The following is a 20,773-nucleotide window of genomic DNA, read 5'->3' on the forward strand; positions in this document are numbered from 1 at the left end:
GGGTACGGGACGGTGCGGGGCAAGGCAGCGGGCAGGGGCCGGGGAGGGCTCAGCGCGTACGGGACGGTGAGGGTGGCCGGGGAGGGGGCCCTGCCGTGGGTGCCGGTGCCATGCTTTCACCCCCCAGGGCCCCCTGGTGCCCGGTCTCTTCCCGTGGCTCTGAGCCCTCGGCCTCGCAGGTGCGGACGGAGCCGAGGATGCGGAGGGTGCTGCTCACACTCCTGCTGCTTCTCGCCCGCCCGCCGTCCGCCGCCCCTCGCCCCGCGCTCCCAGACGGCTCCGTCCCGGAGGCGGCCACCGGGAGCGGGGCCGGAGCGCGGGACCCCCCGCTCTGGTCCCCTCTGGAGCTGCCGGCCGTGGGGCAGTGGCGGGCGCGGCGGGAGGATCCACCGCTCTCCATCGACCTCACCTTCCACCTCCTGCGGCATCTCCTGCTGCTCGCCCGCGCCCAGAGCCAGCGCGCCCGCGCCGACAGCAACCGCATCATCCTCGACGCCGTGGGACGCTGAGCCCCGAACAGGGACTCCCCGGACCTCCGGGGCTGCGCCGAGTCCGAACACGGCACCGGCACCGAGACCAGGACCAATACAGGACTGGGCTGCACCTGCCTCATCCTCGGTGTTGGGGCAAGCGCACACGGTACCGGCCCCGGGACGGGCTCGTACGGATTTTGTAATAAAAGGTGGTGGAAACCAGAGGCGTGAGCGAGTGCGGAGCTGGGGGGGCGGCCGGGGGTCACCGGGAACAGGGCCGGGCCGGGGTCATGCAGGAGTGGATGAGTAGGCAGCCCCCAGCATGCCGGGCCCGGGGAGGGGGTTGTGAGTGTCCCGGGGAAGGGGGGGGAATGAGCCGTGGCTTCTATGGGGGGAAGGAGCTCTCAGACCTGTGAAGCCAAGGGCACAGAGCAGGGGAAATAGGGGGTGCCTCACCACTGAGAAGGGGGGGAGGGGGGCTGCACCCACCCACAGGCACCCAGGGGGAACCAGAGCTCAGGGTGCAGCAACCCCCAGAGCTGCTGTCAGAGAATCACAACAGCAGCCTGGGGCAGGGGGTGGCTACAGGCTCTTCAGGAGAGGCACAACCACCCTGTGCAGGAGCACTGGGGGTGTCTGTGGGGGGGCTCCTCTGTGGGGACATGGTGCTGCTGAGTGCAGAGCCAGAACAGGGGGTAAGAAGGCAGACAGCGTGGTAGAGAACTGGGGGTTTGGACTCTGCATCTAGAGGACACAGGTGAAGACTTCCTCAGCCAGGGTGGGGATTCAGCCTCCTCAGGAGTGGCCCTGCACCTCATCTTACCGCTGTGCTGTTAAGGGTGTCCCTGTGCACTGCAGGGGTTGGACTCAGTGGTCCCTTCCCACCCAAGCCCTTTTGTGATTTCATGGCAACCTCCCCTATACCTGCTCGAGGGGCAGGACAGGGGCAGTGACAAAGCTCCTGGAAGATCTCAGGGAGGAGAAGGCTGATGTCAGCACTCCCAGGGCAGGCAGGAGCACAGGCAGCAGGTCAGCCCCGGGCCTCACATCAGCCCCTTGCAGTGAATGGTCTGTGGGGGTTGGCAGGAGGCAACAATGAAAGAGCTGAGGCAACCAGGACCTCGTTGAGGATGAACTGAGGAGTGGCTCAGGATGTCTGAGGATGGAAGGGGCCTCAGATCTGCTCCAACTCATGCTCAGGGTAGAGACAGCCAGAGCTGTTTCCAGCCTATGTTCATTCATGTGAAAGTCCACTTGAATGTGAGAAACTTGGGACTAGGAGAAGACCCAACAGGAACAGAGCAACTCCGTCCTTGGAGGTGTCAACACTGGACATGGACCTGGACAACTCACTCCAGCTGATACCACATGAACTGGGACCAGGGGAGCCCCTGAGGCCTTTGACTCCTCAGAACATCTGTGGGGAAGTATCACTGCTGGAGGGGCCACCACCCCTCTGGGCAGCCATGGTGGGCTCAGTACTGGCTCCTTTTGCCCCAGGCAGGGCCCACACTGGGTCTGGATGCCCCAGCCCTGTTTTAAGGGATCCTTTACTATTGGGAATTTTTCCTGGTATCCAATGGGCATTTCCTTTGTCCCTGTTTGTGTCACCAGATCCTGCACTGTGCCTGTGCCCCAGAGGGGGCTGGCTCCAGGACCCTGAGGGGTGTCCTCTCCCCCAGCTGCTCAAGGCTGTTCTCTGTCCCCTCTGTGTCCCCTGCCCAGCTAGTGGTCCCTGCCTGTTTGTTTCCAGGGACCCCGACTGGGCCAGGAACAAGCTGACAGCAGGAGGGTGTCCTGCTGGCACAGCCTGGGGGGCTTCTTGGCTGCCAGAGCACTCCCAGCTTCTCAGACACTCCCCTGGTCCCAGCTGCTCCCCCAGCCCCGAGTTTACAGGGACCTGCCTTTCCTCAAGGGTCCTGCACCCCAGCCCCCAGGCAGCTCAGGGAGGCCCAGGCTTGCTGAAATGTGCCCAGGTCTGCTGGGGTCTGGGGTCCCAGGGAAGTAGGGGAGGAGGTGGCACCTGGGAATACCCCCACAGTGCAGGGGACCTGCCTAGCCCCAATCTAGGCCCCACGAGGAGCCCCCCACCATGTGCATCATCTTCTGCATCAGTCATGACACCGTGGTGGCGGAGGACGAGGGGAGTGACGTAGTCAGCAGTGCCACCATGCTCCCGGGGGGCCCAGCCCAGACAGGGGGCACTGGCCCTGGCACAGCACGGCCCAGGCTGTGTACTCAGCCAGCTCATCCCTGCTGTTTGCTCGCTGCACCCAGGGGACGGTGCTGCTGCCATGGTGTGGGGCCCAGGGGGGGCTGGGCCCCACTTGCTAAGACTGAGGTGCAAAGCTCTGTCCTGCAGCCCTCAAGACCCCCACAGCCCACAGACCACTCTTGAGACTATGTCCACACTCAGAGTTTAATGTTGGAGTGGAGCAGCTCCGGCCTCTGGGGAGTCAGAGTGCAGGGCTGGGGCTCGGGGGTGGGGGTCAGGGTCAGGGATGAGCTGGTGGGTGCTGATGCTGCCCCTCAGTGCTGACCTGTATGGGAAAATGGTCTCAGCACTGTGCGGTGGGGACCTCAGAACCCCCATCCTGGCCCCTGCAGGTGGAGAAACCTGAGGTGTGACCCCTAGATCCCCACTGTCCCCAGGAGCTGCCCCACAGCACTCCAGGGCCTGGCCCTGTCCCCCCTCTACTGTCCTGGGGAGGGTCTCACCATGGGGGGAGCTCGTTGGCTTCTGCCTTGGCCCCACATCTGCAGAGGGAAACAGGTGACATGCTGGAGCCAGGGACACTCTGGCACACTGCAGGACACAGGTGGCAACACAGCTACAAAGGTGGCCACAGCATGGCATAGCAGACACTCACCCTCCACGGCTTCGGCCACCTCCAGGCTGTCCAGCCGGTCCTCATCCCCTGCAGCCTCGCTGCCATCCCCAGCTCCATCCACCTCGTCCTCACCCAGTGGCTCTGCAGGTGCAGGGACAGGTCAGCCAGGGCTCCCCCACGGTGGGGACAACCTCTGGGGGGGACAGAACATAGTAGCCTACAAACTCAAGGGGACACAGGGCATCCCTGACGCTGTAGGGGTCTCAGGGCAGTGGCTGAGGGGCCACATGTCCCCATTCCTGTGCACCAAGGGACACATCTCTGTGCAGGGCACAAGGTGTGGGGGAGTTCTTCCTGCCTGAGGGCTGGGGCTCTGTGCCCCCCTGCCAAGGCACGGCAAAGCTTGTCCCCATGCTGGCACCTGTCTGGAACTCAATAGTCCTCAGCATCTCAGCCACGTAGTCCACGTTGATGGAGAAGTGGTCCATGTTCTCATATCCAGGCTCCGGGCGGCTGCTCATTGACACCTTGGACATGTCTGTGATCCTGGGGGCAACAGAGTGCAGGAGCTGTGGGGGGAGGGTACCCCCAGACCCCTGTGCCCCCCAGCTCCCTACCCACCACTCTGCCATTGCCCGCATGCCCTCTGCCCTCCTCCAATTCCCACTCACTTTTTCAGGAGCTCCTTGGAGTGCTGCAGAGGAAAACAGGGCAGGACGAGGTCAGCATGTCCCTGGAGTAATAGAACCCAGGACCCCAGGAGCCAGAAATCCTCCACCACCACAGCCCCACCCGAGCATGTCCCAGGAGCAGTCCCAGACTCTCTGGAGTGACCACTGCTTCTCCCAGCCCTGTAGGAGAGTTCCAACTCCCAGAGGGACCCATGGCCCCATCACACAGCTCCAGGAAAGCCCCTGGACTCCCATACCCAGCTCTCCACAGACCTGCAGGTACACGGCCATCTGGGGCTCCTCCATGGCCTGGATAGCTGACTCCACCAGCTTGGAAGAGGCCTCCAGGTGGTCTCCGTACTGTCGGATGAGGCCCCGCACACGCTGCACCTTGGCCTCCTGCTCCTGCACTATGCTCTGCAGCAGCTCCTTCTTCCGCTCCTCCAGGATGCTGCACAGCGCGTCGAACCGCAGCCCCAGGTGCTGCTTCTGCCGACGGCCATTTTCCTGCAGAAGCCTTGGGATCAGGGACACCCCTCATACCCACTGTGGCTCCACTCTGGGCACCTGGCTCCAAAACTGTACACCCTGACCCTGGGACATTCCCCAGCCACACCATGTCCCCAGCAATGTCATCTGGACCCAGGGCTGTATGTGGTACACAGGGACACCCCAGAGCCCCCCAGTGTCCCCCACAGCGGAGATGTGGCCCCAGGTCTGTACATGGTACCCAGGAACATCCTACAGTTCCCCCAGTGTCCTCACAATGGGCACCTGGACCCCGGGGCTGTACACAGCACCCAGGGAAAGCCTCAACCCCACCACAGAGGGACATGGCCCCGGGGTTATACACAGTGCCCAGGGACACCTCCCAGCCCCCACCTCGATGGTGTGGCAGATCTCCTCCATCTGGGTGATGATAGCCTGGATGCGGTCGTTCCCCGCCACCAGCATGGCAATGCCATCGCTGAGCTCACTCTAGGAGGGGATGGGACAGGTGTGAGGGCTGGCTGGGTGGGCAGCACCCCAGCCTCCTCCCCACCACCCAAGGGTCACCCACCTTCTGGCGCTGGTAGACGGCGGGGAGTGGGGCAACCTCGCAGTCCTTGTGGGCCCCAAAGACCTTGCAGAGGGAGCAGGTGGGTGCCTCACAGCGCAGGCAGTAGATGTTGATCCGCTCGTCCTCGTGCTCCTCGCACATGAGGTGCTGCTCAGCCTTGGCATGCAGGGGCCTGCGGGCAGGGGGGGACGGGCACCGTGGCCCACCGGTGGGCCCTGGCACCAGGGACACCCCTGACCCCAGGGCACACTCCTGAACAGAAGGAAACCTCCATCCTCTGGGACACCCCTGACCTTAAGGATGCCCCCAGCCCCGCACGCCCCCTGTCACCCCCTCGCTCCCTCCCCAGCTCCCCCGCGATTGTCCTCCCGGTAACTCCACCTGGCCGACTCCTGTTTGTAGATGTCGATGATGTTCTCCACCAGCAGGTTCCGCTGCAGCCCGTACACCCCGTGCCGGTCCAGCACCACCTCGTGGCGACACGACGGGCACCGGAACCGGCCGCCGGACGGCACCGCGCTGGAGCCCCGCGACTGCCACAGCGGGTTGGAGGCCTTGGTGGGGGTGAGGGGAGAGGGGTCACGGCACCCGCAGCAGGCCCTCCCCTAGCCCCCCGCCCCAGGCTCTGTCCCGCGGGATCCGCTCAGCCCCTTCCTCCCCGCTTCTGTGGCCCTGTACGAACACGGACAGCGACACGGACAGGGACAGAGACGGACCCGGGCACGACCACGGATAGACATGGACATGGGTATGGACAGGGACATGGCTCCGGTTCCGCCGTGACCGGTCAGTCCCCGCCGGGCCGGGCACGTCTCCCAGGGGGTCTCGGCAGCTAATTGCGTGGCGGGGGCCGCCCCCACCCTTCCCGGCTGCGGGGCCCAGGGCGGGCGCACCTGGAAGACGTCGTTGGCACACTTTCGGCAGAGGTTGTGCTGGCAAGGCAAGATGACCACGGGCTTGGTGAACATCTCCAGACAGATGGGGCAGATGAGCTGCTTCTCCAGGCTCTCCATGCTCCGCGCCTCCGCCAGCAGCGGCTTCAGCCCCACCGCGAAGTTCATCGCCGCGGTCCCGGTCCGGCCCGGCTCGGCTCTGTCCACCACGGCCCCGCTCCGGCTTCGGCTGCCCGATGCCCGCTCAGCCCCGGCCCCGGCCTCGGCGAGTGCCGCTCTAATTTTAGCCGCGCCCGCCCCGCCGGGGCCACCGCAGCTGTCGGCAGCGTCGGGTGACACTGAGTCACGGCGGGGCCCACCGTGCCCGGGCCCGCGGCACCGGCTGACCCCAGCACCGGCTGACTCCTGGATCGGCTGAACCCCGCATCTGCTAACTCCCCACCAGCATCAGTTGACCCCCGGAACGGGCTGACCCTGTCACCAGTTGACCCCCAGGACTGGCTTATCCCATTGGGACCGAGTGACACCTGGGATGGGCTCCACGAAGCTCCCCCACCACCTCCCTCCTGGGGAGGACAAGGGACCTTGTCTTGCTGGAGCATGGGGGGCTGGGGAACAGGGTGGGTGTCACCCATGGAGCCTGCCTCGTGCCAGCTCCCCAAAGCAGAGGGTGGCAGGGTGCCCAGGAAGGGCAGTGCCAGGAATACCCCTGTCCCACCACTCACCCTGGCACCCAGGCTATATTTAGGGGGTGAGACAGAGCCCCGTGCAGCTGCGGACAGAGGCTGATGCCTGGGCAGTGGGAGGGAAGGGCCAAGGACTCAGTACCCCTGTGGCACCCACAGCACCCTTACCACTGGGCAGAGCGGAGGCTCTGCAGTGTTTGGGCAAGCCCCTGCCAAGACAGAGCCCACACAGAAACATGTCCCCCTCCTGACAACCTTTAATGGTGCCCATAAAACCTGTACAAACCCAAGGAAAGTGCCTGTCCCAGGGGGGCCAGCCCTGCAGGGAGCCTGCCAGCAGCATGGGGCATGGCCAGCGCCCCAGGGCTGTGGCACAGCAGAGGGGAAGGGGGGACACCCCAACCCTATGAGCAGCGTTTGGCACCCATCACCCATCAGGAGGGTCCCCGTGAGGGCGGGCAGGGGGCTCAGCCCAGCCCAGCCCCGAGGTTACAGTGCTAACGGTCTCGGCTACCTCCTGGCAAGCGACAGAGCCCGGCATGGAGAGGGCTCCGCTCGCGAGTGCTGGGGTGGCTGCCAGTGCCTGGCAGAGCAACAGGCGAGGCACTGGGGGTGGGAGCAGCGCTGTGGACTCCAGCTGCCTCCACCACCAGTGCTGGGAGCCAGGGACATCACCCTGGAGCTCGTGCAGGGGCAGAGAAGCCACTGCATTGATGCTGTCCAAATTACCCTGAGATTTCAACCACCCCGAGGCTGAAGAGCCACCCCAGGTGGTGTGACTGGGGTCCCGGAAAGTGACAGTCCTGAAGGAGGATCCGTGCCTGGCGTCCTGGAGGAGACAGTGGGGCTGAGGCCCGCCTCAGGCATCAGTCCTGGTGCTGGCAGCCGGCAAGGGCTCTGGGCCAGCAGGGAGGGGCTGTGCCACAATGGGGACCTGTGGATCTGGAAAAGAAGAGCCATCATACTCTTCAGCTATGGCTCAGCCCCATCCTATGGTGCTGCTTAGCACAGGTCTGGGAGGTCCCAGAAGGCTCCCCCAACCCAAGGCTCCCAAATATCTAGCCAGCATGCAGCCACCAGAGCCCTCCACCCCACCGAAATCTCCAAAGGTGACCTTGTGGCAGTCCCCAGAGACATCAGCATGGCCCGTGCCCAGAGATCAAAGCCACCCTGGAGCATGCTGTTGTTCCCACACTCCACACCCTGGAGGACATGAGCCTAAGTGTCTCAGCCACAGGGTCTTTCTTGCAGGAGCTTTGGGGAGCCCAGGGGGAAGAGAAGGAGAAGGCATACCCAGGGCGTGGGGGAGGTTCCCTCCACCACCACCACCAGCACAGGTCCAGTCAGAAAACACCAGGGATTGGCTGTTAAGCCTGAGACACAGCTAAATCCAACCTGAGCCTCAAGCTGGGGCTCCAACCCCCCCTGTGAGATGATATGGGGGAAGCCCCCAGAAAGCCAGGTGGTCTCAGCCACTAGGGCAGGAGGGATGCAGGCAGCCCAACTCACCAGCGTCCTCTGCACGCATCTGTGCCTCCAGGTCCTTGGGGTCGACGTACTTGTAGGACTCATCCTCCTTAGGTGGGCAGCAGGTCCCGCAGCAGAAGAAGCAGCAGCAGCAGCAGCAGCAGCAGGTGAGAGCACCGCAGCACAGCACCAGGGCCTGCATGGGGGAGACAGCTGCCCCGTGAGACCCCCGGCAGCCCCCCCAGCCCTGCCTGGTGGGAAGGAGGGGGTGAGCTCACCTGGAACCACCACTTGGACATAAGAAAGTAATGTTTGACAGCATCGTTGCCAAACTGCTCAGCCACGTAGAGGCCCAGCGAGCCGTACTGGTCGTAGAGCTGGCGTTTGTCCGGGTCACTCAGCGTGGCGTGGGCGCTGTTGATCTCCTTGAAGCGCTCGGCTGCCGCTGGGTCATCAGGGTTCTTGTCCGGGTGGTACTTGAGAGCCAGTTTCCTGCGGGCACGGCGGGGAAGATGGCACCGGCACCAGGAAGTCCCCGCGCACCGGGACCTCGGGATAGGAGCCGTAGGGTCCCCGCGCACCGGGACCCCAGGAAGGGCCCCACACATCGGAACCCCGCGATGGGACAGGAACGGGATCCCCAGTCCCTACTACCCCAACCTCGGACCGGCTTCCCCGGCTCCGCCGCCCCGGTCCCTCCCCCGCCTGCCTAGCCCGGCCCAGCCCGGGCCGGCCGGTTCCCCTCCCGCGGCCCGGCCGGGCCCCGGTACCGGTAGGCCTTCTTGATCTCCTCGGGGGAGCTGCCCTTCTGCAGGCCCAGGACGCGGTACAGGCTCTCCCCGACCCGGGACAGCTTTCGCTGCGACCGCCCGGACTCCGCCATGGCGGAGGGTTCGGAGGGTACGGGGGCGGCACCGGGACTGCCCGGCCCGGCCCGGCCCTGCCCCGCGCCCGCCGCCGCTTCCGCCTGCGCCCGCCTCTGCCTATGCGCAGGCGCCGGGAGCCGGCACCCCGCGTCCCTCTGGAACCACTCGGAACCCTCCCCGGCGCTGCGGGACGGGAGCGAGCAGACACCCCGCAGACTGCCCCAACACCCCCCATACCGCGCGGATAGCCCCATCCCCTCCCCCTGGTACGCGGTGACACCTCCATAGTGTACCCCCCGCACCCTCGGCGGCACCCCACCACACCTCCCCCCAGTATGTGGTGACATCCCGATGGCACCCACACACTCAGTGACACCCCCGGTACGCGGTGACACCCCAGCACCCGCCCCCAGTACAGTGAAATGCTTCCGCACTGGGTGACACCCCTATCACACACTCCAGCAGGCCCCGGTATGCGGCGACACACGCAGCACGCAGCCCCGGGGCACGGGGACATCCCTACCGCACAGCCCCACACTCGGTGACACCCCCAGCGGGGACACCCCCGCAGAGGCGCAGACTCCCCTGCCCATCCCCGTACGAGGCGGCAGCTCCGGGTCCCGCTGCTCCTTTATTGGGGTACAAAACGAAGGCGGGGGGGCAGCGGGGAGGGGGCAGCGCCCGGGGGTGGCAGCCAGCAAGGAGCTCTGGCCCCCGGGAGCCCTCTGCGGGGACACGTGGCCGCTGCTGCCCTTCAAAGAACCTGAGCAACAAGGAGGGCGGGGGGGGGCCGGGGGAGGGACGAGGGACAAGGGACCGCCGGGGGGTAGCCGGGGGGATCCCCGGGACGGCCCCCTTAAAGCGTTTGAATGTCAAACCCGAGGATGCCGGCAGCCCCTGCCCCCCGGCACGGGAAGGGGATGGAGTGTGGGATGGGGGGACACGGTGGCTCCTTGAGCAGAGCCCCCGTCCCTGATGTTGTTCAGTTGCCAGCCCCGCGGGGGGCCGCTGCTCAAAATAAATACAATAAATACAGATTCCAGCCAGGGAGCCTGCCCAGCCCCCCCACTGGGGCCCAAGGGGAGCCTCCAGGGGACCAGACCCTGTCCCTCTCCCCCCCCCGAGAGAGGGTGACCGGCCCCTCAGGAAACGCACCACAGGGAGACCACCGCTCCCCCTAGAGGCACAGCTGGCCCAGGACATAGAGGCAAGTCAGTGTGGTGGGGGCAAGGAAGACCCCCACTTCCCTGGGCTGCATGAAACACCATCCCTCCCTCCCCACCTTTGTGGGGTAATTAGCCCCCCAGGGCTGAATAGGGAGAACTGGCAGCGAGGGTCTTGTCTTGGGGGGCCATGCTGTGGGTGGGTGGGCAGGCACAGCAGCTCGGAGCCCCTCTGGGCAGCAGAGGTGGGGGGACCAGCCCTGTAGCCAGCCTGGGCAGTGGCCCCCTGGCCTGCCAGCTCAGCAGTGTGTGCCATCGTTCTCGCACCAGGCAGAGGGTCCATCAGTGCCGAAGTATCTGTCCCCAAAATTACCTGTAGAATGAGGGGACAGAATGAGACAATGGCAGCACCATCCCCGTCACCATCCCCCTCCACCAAGGCCTTCAGTGTGTCTGTGGGGTAGATGGTGAGGGGTGGTGAGGCACAGCCCACCCACCATGCCTGCCCTCACCAATGCCTGGGATGATGTGGAACTCCTCGTTGATCCGCTTGTCCACGGCGGTGGTGATGATGCGGACGCGGGGAAAGGCATAGGCCACAGAGTGCACCCCCATCTCTGCCATCAGCAGCGACAGCAAGAAGATCCTGTCCTCCTGGACATCGTGGTCCTGTGGTACAGAACCATGAGAGCCTGGCTGGCACCAGCAGGGCCACATGCCCACCACCCACCGCCCCAGCCTCTCACCAGCAGGACACGCACGGCCATCATGGCAGCAGCGCCGGTGGACACGGTGCTGTCCATCAGGATGACGTAGTCCTCGCTGATCTCCTTGGGCAGGCGCAGGTAGTGGAGCTGTAGAGGAAGGAGAGGTGGTCGGTGGGCACCCACCCTGCAGGGCTGGGGGCTGCACACCAGGGTGGTGGTGGTCACCCTCACCTCGGGCTCCCCTGTGTCATGGTTGGTCTGGATGAGGATCTTGCCCAGGCGGATGTCTTTGCAGACCGCAGTCAGGGCCTGCTCCATTGTCTCCCCCGCGCGCAGGATGGACACGCCAGTGATCTGGGAAGGGAACGCATTTGCTGGGGAGGTGCAGGAGTGCTGTGCAGGGGAGGCAGCTGCTCCGGTGAAGCTCCTGAGGTCCCAGGTCCCCCCGAGAGTGGGGACAGCTCTACCGAGCTGGTTGTCCACACCAGCATGGACCTCAGGAGCCACGAGATCTTCCCAGCCCAGGACAACCCGAGATAGGTGGGAAGGGGCCAGAACAAGGTCTCACCCTCTGCCTGTGGAACCGCTTCCCTTCATACATGGTCCCCTGGGGCGTCTCCACAGTGACTGACTGCAGAAAGGGGAGGAGGGAGTGGGGACACAGCCGGGGGCTGCACGGCCAGGGGGCTCAGGGGGAGCCATGGCTGTGGGTGAGGAGTGGGCGCTCACCTTCAGTGGCAGGAAGGAGAGGGCGTGTTCAATCAACAACCTCATCAGGCGCTTGGAGTAGAAGATGAACTCATCCCTGGTGGTGTCCTTGTTCCTGCGTGGGGGGGAGGACAGGCATGAGAGGGGCAAATCGCTGGTCCAGCCCCCAGCAGGACACGGGCTACAGGGGAGGGCTAGCAGGAACCCAGCAGTGCTCAGGAACCTGGGGGAGGTGGCCACTAATCACTACTCCTAATCAATCACTCAAGGTTGCTACTAATCAATTTTGGAGGTTGCTGAAGACCGCAGGTGCTTTCTAGAAAGGACCACATGGTCCAGCAAGATGTCCAGCTCCCTGTAAGGGAGGGACATAAGGCCTGCAGGAGGTCCCACAGGCAGGATGGCGTTGAAGGACACCAGACTGTGCTGCTCTAACCTGCCTGGGACACCGGAGGGCTCACGGGGACTGCCCCAGACAGCAACAGGAACAAGGAAGACAAGGGAGGGCTTGGCCAGTCCAGCCACAGCTTGGTGCAGCCACACAACCCTGACCCCCAGGCATGGGATGAGGGCGGGCACAGATGCATACATGGCATTACCTGCTCTGAGCACAGCCTCTAATCGCTGCTCAGCCTCTGCCAGGGGATTTGCAGCACTGGAGATTTAGGACTTAAGTGAGTACATGGAAAGAGCCAGGAGCAAACTGGGGATGGGAGCAGCAGAACATGGGGCAGCACCACCAGTTCTCGGGGCAAGAGAACCTCGGGAGCAGGTAACAAGTGTTTTGCACAGCTGGGACAGAGCACAGCAGGACAGGACAGTCAGCTTGGAGCACCTCAGAATGCTCAGAGCACCTTGGGGTGCAGAAGACCAGATTGCACCATGGCCAAGAGCTCCTGGATTCCCTGGTACCAGTAATGGGAAAACATGATGTGTCCTCAACCCTTCACCATTTATGTACTAAGTTAGAGAAAAAACACTGCCAGGAACCAGCCAGGTTGTTAAACACCAGCCTAATCTCACCACAGCACTGAAGTGCTGGGGGCAACAAGAAAGAAAATGAATACAGAACAGAGTAAAAGCACGATGGGACTAACTCACAGGAACCCTCCCTTCTCCCTCAGGAGGGTAAGGCAAACTGTGGGAGCTGGGCACAGGCCAGAGGGGGAAGAGGCTTCTCTTGTTGGGAGGGTTTGGACCACCAACACACACCCATGTCACAGGCTGACTCGTTCCTCACACAAGGATATGGCTGCAGGGAACCCTGCGTGTGCTGCGGCACAGCTCACACAGCATAGACTGTCCTCACCCTGTGGGAACCAGAGCAGCTCCTCCAGCACTGCCCGCACCAAGTGCCTGGACGGAAATCACCGACAGCAAGAGGTCACTCAGCGGAAGAAGGAAATTCTGACACACACTTGAGGTTTGAAACATGACCATGAAGAACCCACCCGCACCTCACTGACTGCCATGCCCTCGCCCCTGTGCCCCTTGCAGTCAGCAGCTACTTTGGTAGAAGTCAGTAGCAAGTTCTAAGTGCCATTTTACTGCAGAAGTGTCAAGAACAAGGCCCCAGTTAAAGGACACCAAAGGACAGAAGTTACCAAGAGGTGGCTGAAGTCAGCACTCACCCCCAGCCAGCTCAGCCTGCACGTGGCCCCGGTATTTTCTGGCAAGCACGAGACACAGAAGAGCCCTGCAGACATCTGCCAGTCTCCAGATGGAAGAGGTAGAACTGGCAATGGTCCAGAAGAACCAGAAGGATATATTTTTACTCCATATTTTAAGACATCATCTGCCACTTCTCATGTCTCCCCACGATGACAGACAGCCCAGCCAACAGTGCTCAGGAAACGGATCAACAGTTGCCACTACCCCAAGGTATTTTTGCAGCCAGACCTGGGCAGCTTGCACCCCAGTGCTCCACAGCAACCAGAAAACCCAACTGACGTGGACAATGGACATGTCCATCAGGCCCAGGGACAGAGCACTCCCAGAAAATTCAGAAAATTAAGTTTGGGTCTGGAAGGAACAGAAGCCCTGCCTACAGTCTGTCAGCATGGGCTGTCAACACACAATCAGCCATGGGTGGGCTTCATCCACATAATCACCCACAGGTAGGCTTTCACCCATGTGGGCTTCACCCACACTATCAGCCATGGGTGGGCTGCACAAGATCATCCAGAGCAGGTTTGGAAACTGCAAGTGTGGGAGCTGGCAGCAGCCCTGCCTCCATGGACAGGATCTCCCTGTCACCCTAAAAAGCTCTGCACCTTCCCTGTCAGCCCCAGGGCTGGTCTGCCATGGACAGGGGTGGTTGGCCACCCCAGCCAGACCCTGACCAGGTGGGACAGGCCTCTTGGTGCTCCCACAGAGACAGGTCCCTCTGCAACCACCAAAAGGCATCCCCGGGATGGGGATGCATCCTTGGTCCTTGCACCAGAAGGGCCTCCCTTGTCGTGCAGGTATGAAGACAACCAAGAAGTTCCTCACCCAGGAGACACGAACACTGACAGGTTTCATGTCCCAACAACCTTCTCTGCAGCTGGCAATGTCTCAGCACATGGGGAGTGCCTGGCTCTGCCCTTCACTGCTGCCAGAGGCTTCCCCAGGGCAGCCCCAGCGCTGGGCAACGCATCCTGGCAGGGCACTAAGTCCAAAGACTGAGGACAGAGCTTACACAGAGGCTGTGCCATGGGAACTTCCTGGAGCCTCACAATGAAGTAGGTCCTGGGGAGCAAGTGGTGGGAAGGAAATGTGTTCTACTGAGACAGAGAGCCCCAGGTGCTCCAGGGATGCTGGGGGGCAGAAAGGACCTTCCAGGAGTATATCTGTGCCACCAAATACTCCTGTTGCCTCCAGCAACCTGGATGCAATCCCAGAGCATCTTGTAAGTTGGAAGATATAACCCACACCCATATCACACTGTCTGTTCTCAGCCTGATCATCAATAAAATCATTCACCCACTCTCATGCAGGACTCTTTCTTCAGTTTCCGCCTCTCCACAGAAAAGTGCTCTGGAAGCCAGCCCACCCCAAGCTGCCACACCAGAACCCACTGTGGCTGTACCTGGCAAGATGCCCATCTGCTGCCCCAGCACAATGCTGCTGGGGGGCTCTCAGGGACAACCACCGAGGCACAGAGGAGCCCCCAGTCCTGAGGGTGTGATGCTGTCCAGCAGCAGCCAGTCAGGATCACTCCAGGATCACAGCCTGGCTCCAAGGGAAAGTCTGGATGGAAGGAGTGAGGCTGGGGGGGATCCTGGCTCACAGCTCTCTGGTGCATCCCTGCACACCAGGGTTGGTGCACAAGGCACTGTGGCAGCAAAAGGGAGGATGGGACATGGGATCTACCAAGACACAGAAATTTCAGAGGCTCAGGGAAATGTGAGCAGTGGGGAGCAGAGCTCAGGAGGAGGGAAGCCCAGAGCCTTGAGCACAAGGACAATTCCACTCCAAAGCACTCAGGCATGGCCAAGTGTTAGCTACAAGCCCCAGCAGTACAGGCTGCCCTGCTTCTACCCAACACTAAACCTTCAACCAGGGAAGTTCCTCAGCTTGGAACAATATGACTCCAGGGCTGAGAGCCACAGGATGAGAGGGGGTGGCTGAGAGGCCAAGTCAACACCCCTCATAAATGTGGCATTCTTCATTTTCCATCCGAAGAGGCAAAGTCCACCTCCTGCAGCCAGAGGCACAGCCTGGGATCACACTGCACCGAGTGATCCCCTCCCTCCCTGGGGCAGCAGAACAAACTCCCAAGTCTAAGCAGATTAAGGCTATTAGGGGCTCATGGCATGAAGCCAGAGGCACCACATGCAGGACACAGAATTCAGGAAGGAACATGGGATGCGCACCAGCAGATGGGAGAGGATTCGGTGCTGTCATTCCTGGACCTGCCCTGGGCACTGCTGATGGATCAGCCCAGGTTCGTGCCCATCCCAAAGCAGCACACACCAGCACGGTGCTGTGAAGGGAATGGGAGAAACTGCAGGTCCAAGGTCCATGCAGGAGCCTTTGAGCAGGGATGGGCACAAAGACTTGGCATTGATCCCTGCCTGCTGCAAGGGAATGCTGCTCCTCTGCATGAAACCACATCCTGTCTCTGGAGGGGCAGTTCCCGGATCTCCTGTCCAACTTCATCCATCACTGAGCACACAGATCCAGAGAACCCAGCTCAGGCCTCAAAGAAGCCAGAGCATGGGAGCAAGGAGACACTGTAGGGACATGGCCACACATGCTCCACAGTTCCCTTGGATGGATCAGAACTCAGAACTACCATAGGTCCAAAGCCTTGGGGGGAGGTATGGGGGCTCCAGACACTGGAGAAGGTCTGCCTGGAGCACATCATCCAGTGAGGGACATCAGTGCCCAGTGAAGGACATCATGACCCAGCCTTCTACTGTGGTAAAGTGCCTCTGGAGCCATCACTCCAGCAGGGAGGAGCCTGGAGTAGGAAACCCTGCTTCCCAGGAGGTGGCCATGAGCTTCAGCCCCTAGCCCCACATATGAGTGCAGAAGAACCATGCTGGGCTCAGCATCCCTCTTCTGCTCCACAACCTGGTGAAGGAAACCCATGCAGAGGCTGAGAGCTTCTGCAGCCCCAGTAATGAGGAACATCTCAGTGGTCCCACCAGATTCGGTTCTTGACCTTACACTAGCACTACTGTCACATGGAAAAAAGGAGCATTGGAGGGGAATGACAAGGTCAAGTGAGCTGCATGGAAGCAGCAGCCTGGGTCCCCTCTGCCTTCTGGTTCTAAAGCCAAGTGTCCTAGGAGAGGGGCAGCATGGGCATTGTGCCACCAGCACTGCACCCCTGTGCCACTAACACTGCACCCCTGCTCCAGTGAGAGCAGAACCAACCACTGTCCTTCCCAGAGCAAGAGAAGCCTGCACAGGGCTCAAAAGCCAACCCAGAGCAGATGCACCAAGGTCTTGTCACCAAAAAAGCATGTATAAAAGCCAACTCTGGTCAGCAGTTCTGCTCCAAGAACACAAAACCACCTGAGGGCTGGAGCAGCTCTGCTCTGGAGCCAGGCTGAGAGAGTTGGGGGTGTTGAGGCTGGAGAAGAGAAGGCTGCACCGGGGAGACCTTAGAGCACCTTCCAGTGCCTGAAGGGGCTCCAGGAAAGCTGGGGAGGGACTTGGGACAAGGGCCTGGAGGGATGGGAGCCTGCGAGGGGGAAGGGTTTGGAGCTGGGAGAGGGGAGATGGAGAGGAGATCTTGGGCAGGGAGGGAGGGAGGGAGAAATTGCTTGGGGTGAGGGTGCTGAGCCCCTGGTTGCCCAGGTTGCCCAAGGAAGCTGTGGCTGCCCCATCCCTGGCAGTGTCTCAGCCCAGGTTGGATGGGGCTTGGAGCACCCTGGGCTGGGGGAGGGGTCCCTGACCATGGCAGGGGGGACACTGGGGGAGCTTTGAGGTTTCCAACTCAAACCAGTTTAGGGTTCTGAGTCCCTAAAGGAGGGAGGAGGAGGTTCTGCAGTGTGTTTCTGCAGAAGGAAAAGCAGAGGGTCCCCAGGTCCTACCTGATGATGGTGTGCATGCCCCGCACCTGCGGCGTGCTCTCCAGGACACTCAGTGTCTTCGGCAGCGGCTGTCCTTGGTGGGCAGAGGCCAAGGCTGCCCTGCAGCGAGGACACAGAGGTCACACAGAGCCCTCCAGAGCAAGACACAGCCTCCATCTCAGCCTTCCCACACCAATCCTTCAGAAAGCCTCAAGTCTGGTACCAGGTACAAGATGCCAAAGCAGCACCAGCTTTGGCTGGTGAGACAAACCTCCCCCGACCACAACCCCACTGCCAGCTGCCTCCCACACACAAGCTGCTGTAGCTTCATGGTGTCCCCCAGGATGGGGGCCCAAGTGCCCTGGGGATCAATTAAGTCCCAGAGAACAGGGACTCTGCAGGGCATTTTTCCCGCAGATGGGAGCAGCCTGGGGCGATCTGATGTAGAGGACACAGAGGGGGACTGTGCTGGCAGCCCCCAGCCCCACTGCCCAGGCAGAACCCCACTTACCTGACAGTGATCTCACGCTGGGCAGGAGAGCACAGTCACCCAGTATGGGAATGAGGGGAAGAAAGAACACACAGTCACTGCACTGGTCCTTCAGAGACACCTCAGGAAGCCCCCAACCCAGGCAGCCCCCATTCCGGGGAGCCCCCACCCCTTCTCCAGAAGCTGAACAGAGCAGGAAAACCAGCGCTGGGCACAACTGGAGGCATGGGCAGGCTGCTGGGGTGCTGCCCCCAGACCCATCCCCCTGTCCCCAGCCCCCATGTCACAGCTCCGTCTGCCCCAGGAGCTGCACTGGGACCTTGGCAAGGAGAGAGCCCGGGACCCGTTGGATGCTCCAGGAGCACGGGGCTGGACACAGCCTCATTTGTCCTCCCAGAAGCACCATCACCCACAGCTCACCTTCTCCAGCTGGCTGTGCACGTGCTGCACAATAAGGTCCAGGGCCACAGAGTTTTCCCCACCTGATGGGAAAGGGGAGAGGCCGGGTGAGATGTGGGCTGACCCACACCCAAACCAGGACAGAGGAGTGGGGGTCGGGGCTGGTTAACCTGGTGAGGCCTCACCCCTGGGCACCACGATATCGGCGACCTGCACGGTGGGCTCAATGTACTGCTCGAAGGCCGGCTTGACAAACTTGTTGTACTGCTTGATGACACCCACAATGTCGCGGCCGCGCTCCATGATGTCGCGCTGCAGCCGCCGCACCAGCCGGATGTCGGAGTCCGTGTCCACAAACACTTTCATGTCCAGGAGCTGGAAAACTGGGAGGGGTGAGCACCCCCTATGCAGCCCCCCCTCACCTGCCACATTCCCTTCGCCCACAGCCCATCCGGGTGGGAATCCAGCAATGACATCCAGCACTCCCTCCCCTGGAGCCTCCAACACAAAGGCACCAAGGCCCAGGTCCCACCACCCCATGTCTTGGAATCATAGAATGAATCACAGAATGGCTTAGGTTGGAAGGAACCTTAGAGATCATCTCCTCCAACCTCCCTGCCATGGGCAGGGACACCTCTCATCCAGCCCAGGTTGCTTTAAGCCTCATCCAAACTGGGCTTGAACACCTCCAGGGAGGGGGCAGCCACAGCTTCTCTGGGCACTCTTCCTCCTACTGAAGAACTTCTTCCTAAGATCCAGTCTAAACCTCTTCTTCAGTTTAAAACCAATTCCCCTTGTCCTGTGGACTCCAGTGAAAGGCCACCAGCCGCAGCAGGCAGCGATACCTTCAGCAGCTCCTTGTTGGCAAAGGCCAGGATCCCTTCGAAGACGATGACGTTGGCTCCATACACTGTTTTCTGTGGGCAGAGAGGAGATGCACTCATCCTGCCCCCCTCCCAGTACACGGCACAAACAGCGCCCTGACCCACACCAACCCCCATAACCATCCCACAGCACCCAGCCCTTCAGGACCATTTTTTTTTCAGCCCTGCACTCAGTACTCCAGCCCTCACGCACAACCCAGAGCCCCAAACCTCCCGTCAGCCCCATCCTTCCTGCACCCCTCCAAGCTCTGCCACTGTCCCCGAGCTCTGCAGTGGCCCTGTCTCCACCCCCCAGCTCTGTGTCCCTATGCTCCTCCCCTGCCCCTACACCCCCAAACCGACCCTCCCAAACTTGATGGGGCCCAGCCCCTCTCTACCCCTGCCCCACAGGCCCAGGGGCTCCCCCCACAGCACCCAGCCCCTCTCCCCTGCAGCACCCACCCACTCGCGGCGGCGGCTGTGCGTGGTGAAGTCATACACCGGCACCTTCACGCTCTTGCCCTTCTTGAGCTTGCGGAGGACGCTGACAAGCAGCTCAAAGTCGAAGGCATCGGGGTGGTCGAAGTTGTAGTCACTGCGGGCTGCCAGCGCCTGCTGCCCCTCATCCAGCACCTGGGGGTGCCAGCACCACTCAGCACCATGACAGACCCCCCACCCATGGGCACCATCACTGCTCAGCATCACGCCAGCCCCCTCCCAGAACCATGGTCGCCCCAGGCCTTTACTTTGTAGAAGGAGTCCATGGAGAGCAGCACGACCCAGGGCACATCCAGTGCCTCGATGATCCGCGTTGCCACTGTCGTCTTGCCCGAGGCGCTACCACCACACAGGCCTGAGGACAAGCGGGTCGTGGCACCGTGGTGGTCCTGGCACAGCCCCCATCCCAGCTCCACCATTTGTCTCTCTGGTGGACCACCCCGGTTCCAGCACTGGCCTTGGCCCCATCATCTCCCCTGACACAGCTCGAGGCTTGGCTCCATGAACTGCCCAGTTCCAGCTCCATCCCTCCCCCATCCCAGTCCCTGGTTCTGGTCCCAGTTCCAGTTCAATTTCAGACCCAGCTCTGGTCTCAGTCCCATCATTTCCCCAGCTCCAGCTACATCCCTTCCCCAGCCCATTTCCCGTCCCGGCTCCACCCCTCCCGGTGCCGGTCCCGATCCTATCCCCTTCATCCATCCATCCATCCATCCACCCACCCATCCCTGCCCTTCCCGGTCCCATCCCTCTCGGTGCCGGTGCCCACCGATGACGAAGGCCTCGTCCACGGGCGCTCCGGTCTCGCTGTACCAGGGCGGCCGTCCGGCCGTGTAGATGGTCCGTTTGCTGGTCCGCAGCAGCGGCGGCTCCGGTTTGCACTGGCTGGCGGTCCGCCGCCGCGGGGCTGGGGCCAGCGGCAAACGGCTCAGCAGCGAGCCCAGCGGACCGGGACCGGAGCCGCGCTCGGGGCCCACCGCCCCCCACCTCTCCTCCGCGCCCGCCGTCGCCATCTCCCCGCGCCGGGCCGGGCGGGCCGGGCCGCGGGGGCTGCCGGGACCGGCCCCGCCCCACGCGTGTTCCGGGCGGGGGCACTACGGGGGACAGCGCGGCGGCGGGAGACAACGGGGAACATCGTCCTCCAGGCAGCTGGGCCAGCCGGGCGCCCCCGGCACTGCTTCCGCGGGGTCCCCCCAGTGCACATCCCACCCCCCCCGCCTTGGGCGGCCTGTACCGGTGTCACTCTCGCACTGAGGAGCGTGTCCCCATGTCCAGAGGGACCCTCCCGGAGTCCTCTGTGTGCCCGTGGCCTCCGGTCCTTGCACTGGGCACGCTACGAAGAGCCTGACTCCATCTCCCTGACTCCGTACCCCTGGCTTCCTCCCTCTGGTTCCTTCCCTCTACCTCCATCCCCCCAGGTCCATCCTCTTGTCACCCCCAGACATGGATTTGATCCCCCTGATTTTCTGCTCCAGTCCCAGCTCCCTCAGTCTC

The 20,773-nt window shown here is 62.5% G+C and overlaps 4 protein-coding genes across 6 annotated transcripts; 1 reads left to right on the forward strand and 3 right to left on the reverse strand.

The window, feature by feature from the left end:
• The first annotated feature begins 110 nt into the window (after nt 1–110).
• UCN (urocortin) lies at nt 111–509 on the forward strand. Its single transcript, XM_030468811.1, has one exon. It carries the CDS (start codon nt 111–113, stop codon nt 507–509), a length of 399 nt encoding a protein of 132 aa, XP_030324671.1.
• A 2,369-nt stretch (nt 510–2,878) lies between these two features.
• Nucleotides 2,879–6,105, reverse strand: TRIM54 (tripartite motif containing 54). The gene is made up of 10 exons (XM_030468858.1): nt 5,929–6,105; nt 5,417–5,589; nt 5,036–5,207; nt 4,858–4,953; nt 4,249–4,482; nt 3,976–3,998; nt 3,726–3,850; nt 3,344–3,445; nt 3,184–3,230; nt 2,879–3,011 (listed from the first exon to the last, which is right to left on the reverse strand). The coding sequence occupies exons 1-10, from the start codon at nt 6,094–6,096 to the stop codon at nt 3,003–3,005; spliced, it is 1,149 nt and encodes a 382-aa protein (XP_030324718.1). The 5' UTR covers nt 6,097–6,105; the 3' UTR covers nt 2,879–3,002.
• Nucleotides 6,106–6,855: 750 nt separating this feature from the next.
• Nucleotides 6,856–9,029, reverse strand: DNAJC5G (DnaJ heat shock protein family (Hsp40) member C5 gamma). The gene is made up of 4 exons (XM_030468859.1): nt 8,852–9,029; nt 8,360–8,573; nt 8,124–8,277; nt 6,856–7,556 (listed from the first exon to the last, which is right to left on the reverse strand). Exons 1-4 carry the CDS (start codon nt 8,962–8,964, stop codon nt 7,474–7,476), a joined length of 564 nt encoding a protein of 187 aa, XP_030324719.1. The 5' UTR covers nt 8,965–9,029; the 3' UTR covers nt 6,856–7,473.
• A 505-nt stretch (nt 9,030–9,534) lies between these two features.
• Nucleotides 9,535–20,121, reverse strand: LOC103527700 (uridine-cytidine kinase-like 1). Of its 3 annotated transcripts, XM_030468875.1 has the most exons (14): nt 20,049–20,121; nt 19,531–19,637; nt 19,321–19,417; nt 18,767–18,838; nt 18,107–18,296; nt 17,943–18,004; nt 17,544–17,560; nt 17,054–17,152; nt 11,547–11,640; nt 11,386–11,448; nt 11,049–11,171; nt 10,857–10,964; nt 10,623–10,779; nt 9,539–10,483 (listed from the first exon to the last, which is right to left on the reverse strand). In XM_030468875.1, exons 2-14 carry the CDS (start codon nt 19,572–19,574, stop codon nt 10,410–10,412), a joined length of 1,200 nt encoding a protein of 399 aa, XP_030324735.1. In that variant the 5' UTR covers nt 19,575–19,637; nt 20,049–20,121; the 3' UTR covers nt 9,539–10,409. The 3 variants fall into 3 exon arrangements, with proteins under 3 accessions (XP_030324737.1, XP_030324736.1, XP_030324735.1); XM_030468877.1 differs by lacking the exon at nt 19,531–19,637 and having other exon boundaries at nt 9,535–10,483; nt 20,049–20,093; XM_030468876.1 differs by lacking the exons at nt 11,386–11,448; nt 20,049–20,121 and having other exon boundaries at nt 9,535–10,483; nt 19,247–19,417; nt 19,531–19,631.
• Between the last annotated feature and the right edge of the window lie 652 nt (nt 20,122–20,773).

Source organism: Calypte anna, unplaced genomic scaffold (assembly GCF_003957555.1).
Source record: "Calypte anna isolate BGI_N300 unplaced genomic scaffold, bCalAnn1_v1.p scaffold_86_arrow_ctg1, whole genome shotgun sequence".
Classification (NCBI taxonomy): Eukaryota; Metazoa; Chordata; class Aves; order Apodiformes; family Trochilidae; genus Calypte; species Calypte anna.